Genomic DNA, 20,433 nt, shown 5'->3' on the forward strand with positions numbered 1-20,433 from the left:
CAAAACTGCTGAAAGATAAATGTGTCTTAAGAAAAATTTGTTCTATTTTTGATGTCAGATACGCTAATGAGAATTAAATCACCAATGTTTAATTAAAGTTAATTATCTTCGTTAATTTGTAGAAACTAAAATGACGTGAGTGAGTTATCCAGTCAAATTACATAATTTGAACCATTGGCAGGCAGGATTAAAGCACTGCTGCCTTTGATGATGCTTCAAGAATTTTTTTTTATCCCAATTGATTATCATTCAAATAATTCCATCTTTGTTAATGATGACATGTTAAAAGGGAAATTTGTTTTTCTTCCCCTCGTAAAATAGTTTCTCCGTAATGGAATTTAGTGACACTATGACACGAAATATCAATACATGGGCGTGTTTCTCAACAAGCTTAATGAAGCAAAAAATTTGATAGAGAATTGGATGGTTGAATTTTGATTTTAAAATATCCGTCTTAGAAATGGCTTTATAATACAGCTTTATACACAGTGATTGAGACAAAAAAGAGAGATATTTATAGGAATATTAAGGGCGAGAGGTTGAACTGTATTGGAAATATTTTTCTATGAGTAAGATAATATAATTATAGTGCTATATTTAATGTGCAAGTGATTAATTGATTGTTTTTAGTGTATTTCAAATGAAAGCTCGCTATTTACTGTGAAGCTAATTATCGCAACTTGTTATTTTAATGGAAGTGGAATGTAATTGAAGAGTCCTGCTGCATTGTTTGGGATTATTATGTGCTTGTTTTCAGTCAAAAGCATATAATGTTACATCATTGATTAATTGTCGAGACAATTACAAAAGTTATCTAGTTGATATAATTTACTTAGAAAATTTTGTAATTCATGGAAGCATTTTTTTTTTTTTACAATTTAAACATTCTTCAAATTTTTTTTTGCTTTTTGATATATATAAGTTAGTTTATTTTAGTTAGTTCAACAGACTAATTTCTACATCATTCTTTACCAGTTTTAGAATCGTTACAAATTAAAAGTTTAAATGAAATCATTTGGGAGACTTTGAGCAGACTTTAGAGGATTAATAATTTTTTCTATAACAACTTTAAAAAGACATAAAAGCTTATGATCAAAACAAATATTTGGAACAATTTTTTCGAGGAAAGGCTGCAGAAATCTGGAGCAGGTTTTGAACAGTAGACAAAAGACCAGTATCTATGGAATTACATAGCTCACTACTGAAAATGTCTGGTTTATTTAGACGAAGAGACAAACTTGTCTGAAAAGACAGATCTGTTTAGACTTTCATATTCGCAATGTTTAAACTAATGTGATATTGGTCAATTTGCTATCCCCTCGTCCATGGGGAAAAGGGTCTGTGTTAAAAACAAATGAAAAGGGAAAATAAGGAAATGAAAGGAAAGGGTTTTTTCGTTAAAAATATCAAAACCCTTTTAAATTTGGGAAAATTTTAATATCTATTTGGGTGGAAATACAAAATTGAGTGAGAGGGGTGATTATTATCCGGGGGGGGATTAATTGGGATTTGGGGGAATTAAGTTTTTGTTAAGCCCAATTTGATGATTTTTGCTCCCTGACAGTGGATCTGTCTGAGAAAGGAATTCTACTGGGGGAGCAATCTTTTTTCAACTTGGGGAAAAACAACCCCCCCCCTTTTGTGTGTAAAAAATGCTTTTTTAAAACTTAGTTTGGGATTATTCAATTTTTCAATATAAAGGCTTTATTTTACTGGGCTGCTTTGAAATTAAAAAAAAAGATTTTATTAAAATGTTATGGGGAAAATTTAAATGCAACTTTTAAAATGTATGTTTTCTAAAGGGTACATAAAAAACAAAAAACAACAAAACCGAAAGAAAATTTTTTAGAAATTTTAAACAAAAAGCTGATTTTTTTCAATTTGTTTAAAAGGGAAAAGTTAATATAAATTTTTTTTTATTTTCTTGCAGCAAAAAAAACTTTCCTAATTAAAAAAACCTCTTAAATTTTTCCAAGGATTTGCTTATCTCTCAGCTTTTCCCATTGGAATTTATTTATTATTGGAAAAATAAAAAAAGTTTTTAAAAAACAGGCCAAATTTAAATTTGTGAATTTTAATGGTTTTATATATAGGATTTTTAAAGAATTTTTTGAACAATGCATTCCTTTCCCGTCACAGAAACGCAGCATGGGTTAAAAATCTATACCGAGGAAGGGTTTCCCGTTTCCCCCAGGAGTGTAGAAGAGAGGGCCAGTCAACATCTGATCAGACTTTGTGGTAAGATTTCTTGTTAACCCTTTCGCTGCCAGAGGGTTATTAATTTATTGTTCACCTATTTGCCAGAGGATTTTCTAAGAAATAACTATATTATTAATTAATATAATTATTATTACTTGTTATTAGTATAATAATAATTATATATGTTTCAAAAATTGTTAGTATAATAATAATTATTGTCGATGGTATAATTTTCTTTATATTTATCATTTTTTTTTATTATTATTATTATTAATTTATTATTATTACTATAATTATTATAGAAACGGCTAAAGCCGTCCATATGGCAAATACGCCGAAAATAACAGGGACGGCTTAAGCCGTCCCTATGGCAGTGAAAGGGTTAATTATTCTTTTCTTTTCCTACATGTAATCTGTAGCTTTGTGTGAATAAACTATTAGTAGAATAAACTTAATTAGTGGTCATCTGAATCATAGCAATATGTGTTAAATTTCTGTTCTGACCTTAGTTCACTAACCCTTACCCAGCCATGTCTTATAAATGGACTTGACCAGCTTCTGTTTTTTGAACTGTCCATAATCAGTTTTGATGATATCAAAATGAAAATTTGAAGTTTGTCAGTCAACATTATAGAGCATGGTCAGATTGCATGGATTTGCAGGCTGTTTTTGGCTCTATGCTTCAGGAAGTTAAAGGACTTAAGACATTGCATGAAGAGACAGGGTTACAGTGTCACAAGTAGGGTTTGAATCTGAAACCTAGTTTAGCGTGAAGAAAAAGAGTCCCACTTGAAGTTCAAAGACTGTGGCAGTTTTATGATGATAGAGAGGGCATTATTTAAAAATATACTTCAGAATTTAAGCTAGAAAAATTGAAAAATAGTATTAATTTGGCAGTCAAACTTACCTTACAAGAAATATTACTGTGTTACATTCAGGTTGTGTTTTTATTCTCCACTAAAGAAATTTACTTGAAACTTCACAAATGATTAATTATTCAGTTTATGAATAAGTCACTGTCCAAAACCCAAAGTGTTTACTTGTGGTTAAGTGAACTAAATAATTATGTTTTTGATTAAGAGATTTGTGTATGCTTATAGTCCTTATCTCTCAACCACTGAAGGTTATTATATGTTGAAACTTTGCATGGTGCCTCACACATGGCTTCATGTTCATTATAAATTGTAAGTTTACTGACCAAGAGCCATAAGTCTAGCGTGGATTTTAAATGAATTATTTCTGTTTACCATGCAGCACTACTTTTCTGCAAGTAATTGCCAGCGGTAGTAATTTTGAAACAAATTTGGATATGATTTACCTTAAAATTTGATATGTACATTGTCCCTTTGCCCAAAATTTTTCCCTGAAAAAGATACTTTAGACCATTGGGTCCAAAAAACCAAAGGGGAAATTTGTTGTCAAAGACTAAGGGGTTTTCTCTTACTGCAGCAAGGGTTCTTACAAAAGTTTTTTTTGGGTTATAAGTTTCCATAGTGAAAATCAAAAGAATTAATTTATTTGGGGATAGGAAAAAAATTAAAATTTTAAGGGTTTTAATTTTTTGATTCCTAAGATGATTAAGTACGAAATCAATATTATTAGATACTTTCTTTAAAGATCAATTTTCTACATGGTCTGTAGTTTTAATATCCTGTTCTTTAAAAAAGTATCATTTGCAAAATATACTTATTGATTCTCACAACTAGAAAATTAATCCAAATGCTATGGACAGATAATCAATTGACTAATTCCATAGCAATCTTAGAACTCTGACGAAGAAAATGTCAAATGGTTCCGTTATGTCGTAGAATTTAACAAACCATGATGAAAGGAGATGGAACTTTTAAAAAAAAAATGTAAAAAAAAATATCATTGTCATAGATATACATTTATCATTGTGATATATACGACACAGTAACTCCTTTCTTATTTAAAAAAGATCTCTTCATGCATTGTCAATGCCAGTTCTCATGTAAATTTTTCAGCTGTCTGACAATACTTCCCTCATCATTTCTGCATGAACAATGCATAAGACATTTGAATATCACTGGAAAATAATGGGCCAGGAAAAAAAAGGCTTGGGTTAAGCTATTTTTCGGCGTGTTTAAGACATTGTTTTGCAAGCAGATTCACATTCAGATTACTTTCACTGGGTTTACTGAAGTTTGAAGGAAATGTAGTCTTTATTATTATTGCTATTTAAAGGAGATCAGTAATTTAAAGTTGAACTAATGCAGTTAATGATAGGTCTCTACATATGTTATTTAATTAGCCCATTATAAGCCAGTGCTAGTGGTAACTGATTCTATCCATGCAACAAGTGCAGACCAAGATTAGACTGCATCTTTGTTGTCTTATCATGTTCTGCAGCGACTGTTCGCTTTTGGCATTCAATATATATTTTACATATTTTGATATGATTCCTAGATATGATGAATGGTTTTGTCTAGATTAAAAGATAATAGGCATTTAACATAAGCCCCTTTATAAATAAAGATTATTAAAGCATTATTTACCCCTGCGAAAGCATGTTCATCAATTCATGAATTTTCATGAACAGATCATGAATATTCATGAACATCTTTCAATTGTTCATCATCTTGGCAGAAATGTTCATGAACAAATATTCATGAAAAATTCAAGTTCATGAATATGTATGTCTGTTCATGATCATGTTGATGTGTTCATGAACATTTTGGCATCATTCTTGCTCTGTTCATGAACATTTTGGTATGTTCATGAACAAGCTGACAATAATCATGAACTTTAAAAACAAATTTGTCTTTACAATTTTAACCCACTATTTTTTGTGAATACTTTTTAGTGTTAGAAAAAATTTCAGTTCATGAACTGAAAAATTTCAGTTCATGAACTCTCGTGAGTTCATGAACTCACTGATCATCAACAAGAGTTGGCTGACCTTGGTAACACCCATAATGCAAAAGTCAACATGGCCGCCAGAAACAAAGCTCTACATGTGTTTTAACAAACTTTCGGTGCAAACTTACTTAAAAATGGAATAAATAACAATGACTTAGCAAAAATGAAGAAAAAGTGATGTATTTACATAATGGACTATATAAAATCTTATGGAAAATTGTGTCAAAGAAATAAATTGAAGAGCATACTGGCAAGTCGTGAATTCTAATGAAATTCAATTTGTACATAGGGAATCAATGAGCACAGTGTTTAACAAGTTTCATTACCTGTGTAATGGGCTTTTGTGTTTTGTATTTGTACTAAAACACTGTCTATTGTGCATTTTATGGCTGGTACAAATCAGCAGTCTTAGAATTAAATGAAAAAATTGATTTGTGATGTCACATTATTATGACCCCTGGGAGAAGTTTTTTGAATTGTTCGTGAACATATTCATGAACAATTTCATGAATGTGCATTTGAGCAAGTTCATGAATGTGCATGAACAACAAATGAGACTTTTTTTCTTTCATGGACAATTCATGAATCGATATATTCATGAATGTTAATGAACATATATTCATGAACATGTTCATGAATATCTTGATTCATGAATTGTCCGTGAACGAAAAAAAGTCTCATTTGTTGTTCATGCACATTCATGAACTTGTCCATGGATATGTTCATGAACAGTTCATGAATTATTCATGGAATTCTCGCAGGGTAAAGTTCCAAACCTTTATTATTAAAATGTAGCATCCATAAGTAACGTCATTTGCATCTGCGTGCATTGGAAAACTATCTAGGATCAGTGCCTCAAACATTTTCTAGTTTTGGCTTTTATCATGATCTGTACAAACTTTAAACTCTAATAATTCAGTGTACAGACTGTATCTATTATAAAATTTGCAATTTTAGATAAGTATCAAATTTTGTTTTCCAAAACATTAAGATTTTTAAAGAGGTTTTCAATACGAAAGTTATTACGATATATAAAAGCCCTTATACCAAATATTCATAGATCTTCAGTGGTAGACTGAGATATGTTGCATTGTATTATTATTTAACGTGCATTCTGGGCTTTAAATGCATTAAGATAAAAAGCAGATGTCTTATAGAATGGTGAATATCTAGGAGAGATCTTAATATCGCGGGCTTAGCGCAAAACGGTTGTAACTCAATTTAAGCAAATTTTACAGGAGCATGAAAAAACTTTTTTAAACTTTTGTTAATGAATAAAAATGTTTTATTTTTGGAAAATATATACATTTTAGTTAAGGAATTAGAAACAAAATAAGAAAAAAGAAGCAAATTATTTTTGAAAAAAGATATTTGAATAAGTTCAAGTTACAACCGTTTTGCAAATAAAATTTTGATAATTTGTTACATATTTTTTTGTGCAAAAGGGTAGTATCTCAAGTTACAACTGTTTTCCACACAAATTTCGAGCAATTTTAATTATTTTCTTTGTGCAAAACGGAAGTATCTCAAACTCACATCTTATTTATAGGATGTAATAATTGGATAAAATAAAACATTACTTTTAAATCACATAAAATATATGTAGCCATTATAAAATAAGATCATAATATGTGCAAGTCATGTTTAGAATGATAAAAAATAATGAAAGTAAGAATAATCAGTAAAAGTTTGAAGAGAATCAATGTCCTCAATAGAGAATAATATAGCCTATACCACTTTATTTAAAAATGTATTAAGGGATAAGCTAAAATTATTTTTTATGGTAATTATAAATTTATATGCTATTCTATAGAATGGTATAAATGCTATCTTAGGCACATGTACATGTATTTCAAAATAAAAAGTAAGGTTAGCCACCCTTTCAGCTGCTGGGCATTTAATCCTTAATACCCCTATTGATATTATAAAATTACGGACTTCAATTTTAGCGAAATAATTCAAAATCTTTTAGATTTCAAAATGTTTTAAAGGATAATTATGCTGGCTCTGATCTTTACTGGTTGCCTGATAGAATGTGTGACACCATTTGCAGGTTAAGAGTTTAAGCTGTAACATTTGAAAAATATTTGTTTGGAAATATGACAGAGACACCATAAAAACTGTGAATACAAGGTCCTCATAATCTGTCTTGACTTAAAGCTACAGTCTCACTGACATCCCTGCAGAGCCCTGGTAGACGTCCGGGGTGATTCGGGGCTCTACCAGGAGCAACCGGGGTACATCTGTTACACTGCCAACAACATTTGGGATGATCTGGGAACATCCTGCATTCGACCCTGGATGGAATAAAATATTTAATATCACCAGGGTGGTCCTGGATGATCCGGGAAGTAAAGCTTTGCAGGCTTCATCTTTAGCTCTGCCGGGAATAACCAGGGTTACACAGGGGAAGCACCGTAGCTCTTCCGGCACAAACCGGGGATGATCTGGGGTATGATATAGCCAGTAGAGCTACGGTAGAGCCCCGGTGAATGCTGGCAGAGTACCGGTAAATGTCGGCAGAGCCCCAGAGGATGCCGGCAGAGCCCCGGAGGATGACGATGGAGCTACGGTTGATCCAGGTAGAGCCCCGGCAAAGCCTAGTTCATTTCAAAAGAATCACAACAATTTGCGATGATTGCACTTGTTTGTTTTAAAACCCTTCCAATTTCCCTTCTATCCAGTATGGCATAAGGATTTTTCAGAAAATCATCATGAATTACTGTTCTGGAACAATAGATATTATATTAAATAAAAATTATGTATCAATGTTATTCTTTTCGTGCGTTTAATTTTTCAATCTACCAGGGGTCTGCCTGGTTCGATCAGGGAAGCACCTGTATTAACCGTAGCTTCACCTGGGCTCTGCCTGGATGGTGCGGAGCGCATCCTGGTTGGTTAGTTGGGAATACCATAGTGCTGCCGGGGTTAGTGTGACTGCAACAATAATTTCACCCCGGATTGTCCCGGATCATCCTGGTAACTTACCGGGTTGGTCCTGGGCTCTGCCGGGAGTAAGTGAGACCACAGCTTAAAATTGATGGGTGCTGATAAATCAATTTTCTACTTGTTATACCTTTCAATTTCAGTTATAATATCAATTACATGTACTTTGTCATTCTAGGAAGTTCATAAAATCTTAGAATACCTTTAAATTACATCAGCCCACTGACCACTTCTCATTAAACTTGCAGAAGTTGTACATTCTATATCCCCCAAAAAGTTTTCTTTTACTTCTGGGCATATTTTGGTTGGTAATATTGTCCAACAATATTGTCCTTGATCTTCATTAACTTTCATAAAGGTCATTGAATAAACACTTGTATCAAACGAATATATTGATAATTATTTGTTATCTTCACATGTCAGTAAGGTGAGGTATATTTGTATAGATTCCGGGCTACTGATCTGAAGGTCTCTGGTTTGATTCCTAACCAACACTGCGTTATGAAGTCAAACTTTTTGTGTTTTTTTTTTTTATTTATAGCAAGAATTGAACTAATTTGAAATTGTTTTAATATATCTACTTTTAGGATAACTTTTAAGTAGTGTGGTGTTTCCTTTTGTTTTATCAAGATGACTTGTTTTCGTAAGTACTCTGACATACGGACGTTGGACAATCGTAAGTTTTTCTCTAGAACGCATATTTTTCAATGGTTTCTTGGTGACATTATGCAAACGTATATGGTTTAGCGCATACACACTACAGATGTAGTTAATATAAAAGTACACAGATAGTATACACAAAAAAAATGATTTGCACAAGTTTAATTTACAGAAGGAGAGAAGGGCAATTTTAAAATTAAAAGAAATAAAGTGGCTGAACCAGGATTTGAACCTACGACTTTATAATGTCTATAATATCTTGAAGCAATGTCTTAATTACTGCTTGCCCTAAGAGGGATTCTTAATTAAGACCATTTAACAACTGGTTATATTATTAGTTATAAAGATTGTTGTCAGGTTATATGGCCCTATATAAACCGCTATTTGTAGGCAGGGTTATATTGCAAACAGCCGTTTATATACCGCCATATTACCTGTCAACAATCTTTATTACGAATTTATAATACAGCAAGCATTATTTTTTAGAGAAAAAAGTAAGATGTTTTTATGAATTGACAGCTGCGAGCCGTTTATAATAAAACTATATAAACGTCACGATTATCCAATGAAAAGCGATGTTACAAACATGCAGTATTATATAAACATTCATTAAGATTTTAAAGTAGATCAAAAGTTTACGGAATTTACTGGCTAGGGGGTCAAATGAAGAGTGCATGGTCAATATTGTTGGAAAAAAAAAACATACCCCTGTCTGTCTGTTAGTGAACAATTTGTTTATAAAAATAAACTGCTGAATGTCTGTAATGGATTTGCCCTGCTTTGTATTTGGAAAAGTCAATCAAATCAATCAATCAATATACAGGAACTAAAATTGAGCTGTCTACAGTACAGAACCTGAACTGAGTGCACAGGTGTTCAGGCTGGCCTGGATCTATACTTGTGGCAAGAACTTATCATTTTCTGTTCCAACATGTCAAGGGTTACAGACTTCATAGATTGTCATAACAAACTAATTACGGAATTAAAACTGGATGTTTATAATATTTAAACATGGTCCTCTTCAAATTTGGTCTTACCCAGAATTTGTGATATAGAGTTTAATATGGACTTCTTTTAGGTAAATTCTACATTGTATGTGGATAGAAGCTTTTAAAAGACTTCATATTATAAACTCTTAAGCTATGTTTTTGCTATTTCCATGTTTCAAGGCAGTGTCATTCTATTGTTCCTTTTTAAGTATGTCATTTGCTTCATGGTTGTTGGGGATTTTAACAATGGTCTTGGTTCCTGCCACTTTGTCCATTCCCTTCTCAGTTTTTCCTCATTGTATTTTAAAGTGTGTCTTTAGTCTGTATAGTTGGAGATTACACCCCACCTCCCTCCCTTCAATTTGGTCCCATATCCCCTTCCGTTCTTTTATCTTTAATTATACCTTTATGATATACTATAGTAGTTTTCTAAGCCATTCACAATAATAAATTAATAATATGGTTTTTGAGAATGTAAGATGCTTGTACAACAAGAAAATGGTGATCAATGTAATATAATTTGTCATAAAAGTAGCAAAATGTAATCAAAGCACTGGCAGTATTGACTTCCAAAAAGAATACTAATTCACTGTAACTGTACTTCTTTCAAAATTGCAAAAGATGAAAAAGATTGTTCAGGTAATTTGCCATGAGTAACTTTCTTGATAAGAACACCAAAATTTAGAAGCTTTTGAGAAATAAAAATAAAAGCATTTCTGAAGCATTATGGGTCTGAGCTAGGTAGCCTTGACATACCTTCCATGAACAGACTTTGTGCCTGCAACAATTTAAGTTTTGCTACTATGAGCATAAACTGAAGATACTCTGAATTAAATCTACATGTACTTGCATTATTTTTCAAAATATGGAAACGTTTGTCTGCCCTGTAAAAATAAGTGTGGCGCTAATTTTCGACCCTTCAGGGGCTAAATCTGTCCACCTTGTTATTTTATAAACTGTTTGTGTTTTTGAGGTAGGTGGGGGGGGGGGAATATGGACATTTGTCCTTCAATATATATTTGAAAGTTATTTCATTTACTTAATATCAAACAATTGCTGATTGTGGCAGTGGATATTTTCATTTATTGGAATTAATTTATGAGATTAAACTATAGTGTAATATACATTTAAGAATTTCATGAAGATAATATAAAATCACAATTTAGTTGGATTTTTTACCAATATTTAAGGTTTATTTAGATATATTAAAACAAAAAATCTTTTCTACTGTCTTTAAATCCTCCTTTTCATGTGATGATTCCAATAAGACAAACAGAATGCTAATTTACTTCCATTGCACTATCAGAATTTTCAGCGCAAAAAGGTTGTAACTTGAGATACAACCCTTTTGCGCTGAAAATTAAGAGCAATTTGAGATACAACCTTTTGACAAATATTGATTTAACTTGTTAATTTTCAGAATCCATTTAAAATACTTACTGAGGATATGCATAACCACAAAACACATTGAAAATGTTAAAAATGTTATTTTGTGGAAAAAAGTGAGTTACAACCGTTTTGCGCTAAGCCCACGATATGTATATACTGCTTTACAAAATGTCTATATGCCAGTGATTGTTTTACTTCATATTTTCAATACTCTCATGCCTTTTAATTTAAAACTTGCTGTTTATGTAATTTTAGTATATATATATGTACAACAATATTGAGATTTTTAAAAAATAAATTTATTAAAATAGATCATTCATCTTTTCAGCCATCTTATAGAACTCAGATACCAGTTTGTGTCTTTTAACGCACAGAAGGGCACCTGAGGTGTTCCTAATGACCTGTACTGTGTTGGTGCTATGTAAAAAAAATGAAAAAATGATGATACACTCATCTTTTTCATGAAAATCTACTATTTGTCGTAAAAAAAAATGTGATTTTTTTTTCAAAACTGAAATTTGAACATTCAACTGTTATGTCATTTGGGTAAAAGGCCTATATTCTGCCTCCATTTTAAAAAAGAAAATTTGCAAGTTTAAATAAATTCTATTATATTAGTCAGAGTCTATTATATTCTGTTCATGAAAATTCACTTTAGCATATGCCTTTTAAACAAAAACAACAACAACTGTATTAATTATTCACATAGGAGAAGAACTTGCATCTCTGAGAAACAGCTTGCTGCATTATTTATGAAAAATGTTCATATCACATCAGTATGAAAATCTAATATTGCTTGATCTTTTTGTACCAGCTTGCTTGTAAAAATGAACTGTGATCATGCGTGGCCTCTAAATAACCTTTACTGAGTTCAATAACTTCAATATTTCCTAGTGTTTGTTGTTGTTGTTCCTAAGCAGATAATATGATCAAAAAAATTCATTAATGGTGAATTGAATGTAATACTATATAATATATTCTATTCATGTAATATTGTCAGTATCTCTAGATTTTACAGCCATGATGTCAATACATTACATTCATGAATGTTGTTTAACAATAGTCAGAGCTATTACTTATTAATTTTAATGTTTAAACTTATGGAATTTCATATGATTTATTTAATCTGTATGAAAAAAAAGTATTGCAATTAAAACAAGAGGCTTTGTAAAAGCAAGCTATCACCACTTCTTTATGTAATTTTAGAATAAATGTAATGATAAATACAAAAAAGAATAAAGAGGAACTAACATCAAGTTTTAACTATATTTATTATTCTGAACAACAACCTTCATCAGGTAATAAATGTAATGATTTATAGGAATAATGTATTGACTATTATTAATATTTCAAACACTAAACTGCCAAAAGGACTTTGTAGATAATTATATGAGCTATTTTAAAAATAGCCTCAGTACTCAAACAACAGTGATTGTTTAATTTAATGTAATTTAAGGCAAATTAAGGTCTCAGACCACTAGTCTGTATAACTAGCTAAGACTTGATGTTGTTGTCAGACATAGTTCATTATTAGAAAGTTCATTAGTATGTTTATGTTTAGCTTAGAATTTCCATTACTTTGTGAAATGGGGGTAGTAGATGCTCATAAGGTTTTGCTTGGTTGATGTGATAGGAATTATTTATGATAAATAAGAATACAGTGATTCTTTTTATAAGTGAAACAAGAGGTGCTTTTTCAGTTTGTTGAAAATACAGTGTAAGCTCTGCAGTGGTTGACCCTTTGTTGGTAGAGAATATTTTGGCTGTTGCTGAGACTGGTGTGCTCTTAGGAGAGGAGAAAAAATATTGTAACATTCTGAAATAATTGGTACTTATGTTATAAACAGGATATTGCTGTACAAAGGGCCACTTTGCAGAGACTGCACTGTACCCATTTGATTCTTGATAATTCCCCAAATTTCAAAACATTTTGTTTGATTCTTTGTGGTGTTTGCTTCTTTGTATTAGGTATGTATGGCTGTCAATGACAAAGAAAAGTTTATAATAATCTATGTAACATGTAATATAATTGTGAAATGGGAGCCTGGACCATGTTGTTGACTGGACATCCCTAATAAATTCTTATTTGAAAATTTATTTTTCTTAATTTTTAAAATTGAAAAGGGTGAAATGTATTGATTTTCTTGGGAAAGATCTCTTCAATGAAGTCATATGATTTAAATAGAATATAATTTGAGCCGTGCCATGACAAAACCAACATAATGGGTTTGCGACCAGCATGGATCCAGACCAGCCTGCGCATCCGCGCAGTCTGATCAGGATCCATGCTGTTCGCTTACAAGCCCTATAATAAGTAGAGACACTGATAGCGAACAGCATGGATCCTGATCAGACTGCGCGGATGCGCAGGCTGGTCTGGATCCATGCTGGTCGCAAACCCATTATGTTGGTTTTGTCGTGACGCGGCTCATTTCTTTGTTTTTGAATGACTCCTCCCTTCACCCTTGTTTATTTGCTATTAACTTTGTCAGTATTGAAACCTGCAGAGACATTTGATTGTAATTTGATTCCAAGATAAAATGCAGTACTGTATTTAAAGAAGAGAAAAAAAAACAACTTGAAAATCTGCAGAATATTGACGTCTTAAAATGAAATTGGAGTCAGACAAAATTTTCAATTTATCACATTTTTTGAGTGTTGCAAATTTCCTTTGAATTTTGAACATGTAACAGTTTGAGAAAATTTCGCCCCTAGAGAATTATTGAGGAAATTTTTCTGAAAAACAGAAATCAATTACAAGCTGAGGCAGAGTTATTTTATCATTACATCATTGAACTGTGATGAGGAAATTATGACGTGAGTGAAAGAAAAGATGTAATGAAAACCGATGGTCGAATATCAATGCTTAGCTCTCTGGTGGCATGATCTTTTATGTATTCATTTTGTATTCCTGTTAAAGACAATATTTAATATTGGTTACACTGATTGAATCGATCCCTGATGTTGCATTTATAAGGCATTTAACTATGTGGAAAAGTAGCAAAGTCTTATTTTCAACTGCAGTTACCTTGACCTTTATTCAAAGCAATATGAAACCCTACTTGATGAGAGGGGAGGCCCCTTAAGCTTATAATGAAAAGTCCCAATTCAAAGCAGGAGAGGTCCATTTTAGCAATTCAGGGGTGGTTAAGGTTTGTAATTTTCTAATTATGACAATCTTTTTCTACTTTCAGGTGAATTATATGATCAAGATGCAGCCCAGCTCCAACTGAAAGTCCTTAGATATGTAAGCATGAAGTTTTTGTAGATCATTTTATTCTAGATCAATTTATGTCTATAGAGATTGAGTCACAAAGTAAAATCATGGTACTTGTTTGTTTACTTTCTGTCTTAAATCGGCAAATTGTATTTAGGTAAATGTCGCATAATTCATACTCGAATTGTAATTTTTTTGTGACTTTTAGAGTTTGAGAAACAGTGAATGTATATAACCAAATAAGATCGCGATCCATGACCTTTGACTAACGAATATTTGTACTCGATTTTTGATTTGTTAATATACGAGTACTCGGACACTCGCCACAGCCCTAGTTCTGTAATGCTAAAAGTCATATGCTTAGAGTTCAGTAGACAAATTGAATTGCTTTTATTAGCTACAAAAGAAAATAACCTTTTTCCTTATTTCCCTAACTAATATTTATATTAAAAGAATAAAATTTCCAAAATAAAGAAACAAACTGTTTTCTATTTACTATATACAAGGTTGTTTTGAAAGCTGGAGCTATCTTCTAGCATTTCTTTACAAGTGTGGTTACTAAAATTCAAACATCTAAATAATATGATATATCTTTCATCATTACTTTTCTGTGCTGAAATTTCTGAAATTACGTCAGACGCTTTAGATCAAAGAGTTACTCTACCAACCTAATGATTCATGTATAATTACAGGTTTTTGAAGTTTTTATCATAAATCAGAAGAAAAGTTAAAGTCATGGTCTAGTCTCTTTTATGTTCCTTTTATAATTTGCCATAAATATATTCTCTGATATTAGACCTGAGAATGGATTGTAAGTATTTAATATCTATAGCCTTGATATTACTCAATTTTGTTTATCTCTAATGTGTGGCCGCCCATAAGGCTAAATAGGCAGAGCATCTGATTTGTAATCCAGGGGTCGTTGGCTCGATCCTTGAGAGACCAGAAAATACGTCTGGGATCATCATTCATCTCTCAATGATGATACAGTCGAAATCATTTACTATTAGAAGTCGGTCACTGTTGACCGATTGGACCCAAATGTGTTATATTTGCTATATAAACCAAACAAATATACAATCTCTACTGTGTTCAGTTAGAAATATAAAAGTGATCTTTATATTCCCAGCCAACCTTTGCTTGCCATTATTACAATCTGACCAAACTCAACTGTGTCCAATGATTATTTAATGTGATAGTTAAATCATTAACTGATAATGGGCTTTGACACCTTCAAACAATTCCTTTAAACAAATTTATCATAGTATAAACTTGAATGCCTTTGAAATACTCAGCTTGCCATTGTTTACTGTACCATTGTTTACGGTAATCTATAACTTGTAATTGCATTGTAATGCCATTAAGTTTTTTTCCAATTAAACCAATCTGTTAATTGAAACTTAAACTGTTTTTCATGTTTTTGATGGTTGTTTTCTGAAAGAGCAGTCAATGTCTTTATATAAAGCATTATAAAAGCAGGTAAATGTTGATATGTAAAAGTTAGGGAGAACATGAAAGAACCATTAGAAATTATCAGTCAACTGAATTAATGACATGTCTGGTGAAAGATCTGCAGTTAATTAAACTGAGATGAAGTAGCTAGAATATGTTACAAATAGAGACCCTCCTCTCATTATATTCAAGAGTGTGGAAATATTTGATAACTCACTCCTATAAACTTTGTTTGGCTTCTTTTGAATACTACAATCTACTTTTATGAAGACTTTCAAAGATATGAGCTATAAATGGAATATCTTTCTGTAGCGCTTGCTTGCTATATGTTTGCAAGAAGCAAGGTTGAAGGAATTTATAATTTGATATTGATATATTAAATTTGAAAGGCTGGAAAGAAAGAAAAAATACAACATGCCAGTTCCAAATTATTGAAGGACAAGATTATTACAGAAAATTTGCCTGCAGACATTACAGGTTTCTTCTTAGGCGTACTGACTGTAATGGAAGCCTTGTTAATGATTTTTGTGCATAATTTAAGTAGAATTAAGCAGTGTCAGCATGCTCAGACTGCCGTAATTAAATATTCAAGCTGGCCTCACTTTAATAACTAGTAGAATCTTTAAAGGCACATTATGGCTAAGAAACTAATAAATATTTACTTCTTTAGGAAGGGAACATGTATTTTATAATGTTTAAATAATGTTTTTTTTAGAGAATGTTAAATGATTTTTACCATAAATATGAGATAATTTGCCATAAAATTAGCAAAATGAAAACAAAGTAATATTTTGAGTTCCATACAAAACTATACTTATTTCAAAAAAGCATCAGATAAAAAGATGGTTCAAGTGTAATTGGTCATTGAGCATCTTTTTTGATACTGGGATCCTACATATTACCGGACAAAATATGATGTTTTTTCGCTGTAACTTTTATTTAAAATAATAAAAAAGAATGAAATTTTACCCAAATAATTGTGAGTTCTTAATATACGTAAGCATTTCTTTATCAAACATAAAATTATACATTTAACCGTAGAAAAGTGTCTTTAAAGTAGGGCCTTAAAAGAGGGAAAAATCGTGTAAACAACTCAATTTACCGGACATTGTGTTTCAAAATTTTTTGAAGTCTTAAATTGAAACTAAGAAAGGAAACTACGACTATTGAATGGCAAAGTTAAGATGCTGGAAAAACCCAGTATGTCACTAAAATAGACACGGGCAGTCATGCTTGTTAAGAAGAGGCCAATGTAGGGGTGTAATTGAAATTAACACTATTAACTCAATTAACGTATTGATTCTTCATGATCCTTAAAATGATCCTTAAACGTATGACACATTTTGATATTCAAATGTAATTCTGTTCTTTCTCATACAGTTTCCTTTTGGTCATCATGTAGCATGTTGCAAAAGCCATAAAGTCTATTTTTTGTACATTCCATGTAGAGTTTCCTCCCATGGGCGTAACCCGTTTCCGTATATTTTTTTTAATTTGCATTTCTTTGTAAAAGACAACAACGAGATATTGTTTGAACGAAATTTAAAATTACTTTTTATCAGTAAAATATGTTACAATTGTCTCCTGAGATAACGTTGAGAAGAATTAAAAGTGAAGTTTATCTAAAATAACCCATTAAGGGCCTCAATATTCGGGAATGCGCAGAACAGATTATTCCCCCGCATGACCAGGTCATGGAATAACTAGTTAACATAAGGGCATGTTAGTAAATAAAGAACTGAATCAACAAAATTAACCTGAGAGTGGTTTTGTTGTTATTTACTTTGAAATAGAAAGTGTTTGTACGATTAGGACCGGATGATTTTTTTAATCGAAGCAAAGTTAAAGCCTTATTTGACAGGAATAGATTTTGTCCGGTAAACTGATTGTCCGGTAAACATGTAGGATCCCAGTACTTATAATAAAGAAAACACCAAAATTAAAAAAGTTTTTGAGAAATAAAAATAAAAGCATTTCTGAAGCATAATGGGCCTTTAATATTTATAGGCAATATAATTATGATCAATAAAGGAGACTTTAATAATTACATTCAAATTATTCTAGCGAAATTTGTATTTAGTTACTGTAGCTTATACATTTATATACATGACTTCATAAAATATCGAAAGAAGAGGCAAACTTCAGCATAGAAACAATATTTTTCTTGAGATTTTTGTTTTCTGCAACACAATTTCTGATATGCTTTTGACAGTAATTTGAAAATGTAATATTCTCAATGGTGCTATCTTATTGATTTTACAGTTTCAGTGTGACACAAGATTTGTTTTCTCAAAATTTTAAATTCATTTTTTTTTGTTGCAAGTAAGATTGCAAATTGTGCAAATAGGCAGCTGCTGAGTTAAAATTGTTCTCTGCATTTACTATTTGTTGCCCTCATGGAAATACCACAGAATTATAATGCCTTTCCTCCATAAAACATATAATAGTATTTTAATTTCCCCCATTTGAGGTTTCGAAATTGAATTATTTTGAAAATTTTCTTTTACTATTATGTGGTTGCTGGTATCTTGTAACAATAACAAAATTTATTGAAATGTTTATGTGTATTTTCAGGATAAATTTTGACTAGAATTAATTTTTTTTACAAAATTTATATGACAAACATTTTTTCTACACTTTTTTAAATTGTGGTTCTTGGGATTAACTTTAATTTTATTACATGTTAAGTAAAAAATGTAAAAACATTTTAAGTAATGTAAATTAAAATAACATTTGTATATTTAAAAATATAAAAGGTTAATGCCCAGAAGATAAAGAGAAAAAAAGTTTAAAATTAAATTGTAAAAAAATCTTTTTAAGGTTTGTAACTGGTTTATCTCCTTTTTTTTAATTTCCTTAAAATACATTCCTTCCCCTTTTTTTTCCTATTTAAAAATACTGTTTTGTTTAACAATTTTTCAAGATTTTTTTATCACCCCCAACAAGAATAACAATTTTTTCCGGGTGGTAAAAGGGGAATTCACGATGGTAAAAAACCTGGCCTGCCTTTTAAATTCTACTGAATTGGCAAAGGCCAAGGGAATTTTTATTCCCAGCAGGTTTAAGGGTTAAATATTAGATTTAATATTAATGAACTACACAATGCATGAAGAAAATAAGTCACACCCTAAAAAGTAATGACTTACTGTGTAATTGTTATTGTATATTGATCGATAAATGGAGAAATTTGGCAAAATGTTGCTGACTATAGACTCAATATCATAATCTTTATCTACGATGAAGTGGACATCTGTGCATGAAAGAAAAGATTGGCAGATTTTCATGAAACTTTTCCAACACTAATAATAACTGCCACAAATTGCATGGTCCCTGTTGATGAGATTTGATAAAAACAAATTATGTTTAATCTGCTAGTTTTGTAAATACAGGCACCTTCTCAGTGAGATATTGGCAATAATCATATTTTTGAAATGTAATTTCCTTGAATTTCTGCAGAGCATATTGATAATTCTTTTCCCCAGGAGAATGTATGTACAAAAACGAGGAAACACTAGTAATTTATTGCAATTTTTTTACATATTTTAGCTGGAAGAACAAACTCAGGCAGAATGTGCATTCCTGTATCTTGTCGTACCAGAAACTCAAGAACTCTTTTGTCAAGTAAGTGGTGTTTGTAGTCAGGGGCAATTGGTTTGAGTCTCGGCACAAAAAAAACTTGGAAGCAACAATAGAGTGCTTTTGCACTTTTTAAGGAATTATAGCCAAAAGAAAAAAATCTGTGTAATATTTCAATAAATGGAAAATGAAAACTAAAATGACAGGATGAAAACGTAATTGTCATGAGAAAGGAGTTCCAATCTAAAGCTTATTGTTTAGTGTAAGATATTCAATGTTTAAGCGGTACTTGCAACATCTGTAATAGAAACATCAACAACAAAGTATTATAAAAACACAAAAGAAAATAAAAAGGAAAGAATAAAAAAAAAGCTGCTATTGATGGAGAATTTCTCTGAGACTAACCATTAATGTGCGACTGCTGGTGTTTTTTTTTATTCCATGCTGGGTGATTAGAGTTGTCACCTAGGGAAGCTGTCACAGTAATTTACCCATCACACTAATTTAGATGATTACAATGTTAGTTTTTCCTGTAACCTCATTTTTTTATACGGTATGTGAGATTAATGGTACTTTCCTATAAATAGAAATTTTATACTGATTATCTTTAATGTACCATATTGATGGTTTTGATAGTGAGGTTTTTTATGCATATTTAACTGGTGCATAAACATAGAAAATGTTATTTATTTGGTATATAAACATATTGAAAATGTTATGTATTAGGTATGTTAAAATAGTAATTGTTATATAACTGGCACATAAGCATAGAAAATGCTATTTATTTTGTGTTTTTACAATTAGAAATTGCTATATAACTGGTATATAAATACAGAAAATATCATTTATTTGGTATATCAACAGAGAATTTGTTATATAACTGGTATATAAACATATAAAATATCATTTATTTTGTATATGAACATAGGAGTTGTTTTATAACAAACAGGTACAAAACATAACATGTAATTTAGTGAAGTATGTAAACATAGGAAAATGTTAATATATATTCATTTTTAATTGGTACTGATTAGTGATTTCACTAAGATAATAGCTTTCATTACTGTCAATCTTTTAAGTATTAGGCTGACTTTTATATTATATGCCAGGGCTTTGTTTACCTCC

At 31.0% G+C, this 20,433-nt stretch overlaps 1 protein-coding gene across 1 annotated transcript in view; it reads left to right on the forward strand.

Moving 5' to 3' along the window:
* Window positions 1-2,117: 2,117 nt before the first annotated feature.
* LOC132736349 (cGMP-dependent 3',5'-cyclic phosphodiesterase-like) overlaps window positions 2,118-20,433 on the forward strand; it is a 60,280-nt gene continuing 41,964 nt past the window's right edge. The window contains exons 1-3 of the mRNA XM_060723461.1: window positions 2,118-2,238; window positions 14,258-14,310; window positions 19,279-19,353. Coding sequence (XP_060579444.1) covers window positions 2,118-2,238; window positions 14,258-14,310; window positions 19,279-19,353 — 249 coding nt within the window. The remainder of the gene's footprint in view (window positions 2,239-14,257; window positions 14,311-19,278; window positions 19,354-20,433) is intronic.

Source organism: Ruditapes philippinarum, unplaced genomic scaffold (genome assembly GCF_026571515.1).
Source record: "Ruditapes philippinarum isolate M1 unplaced genomic scaffold, ASM2657151v2 ctg4268_1_1_1_1, whole genome shotgun sequence".
Classification (NCBI taxonomy): domain Eukaryota; kingdom Metazoa; phylum Mollusca; class Bivalvia; order Venerida; family Veneridae; genus Ruditapes; species Ruditapes philippinarum.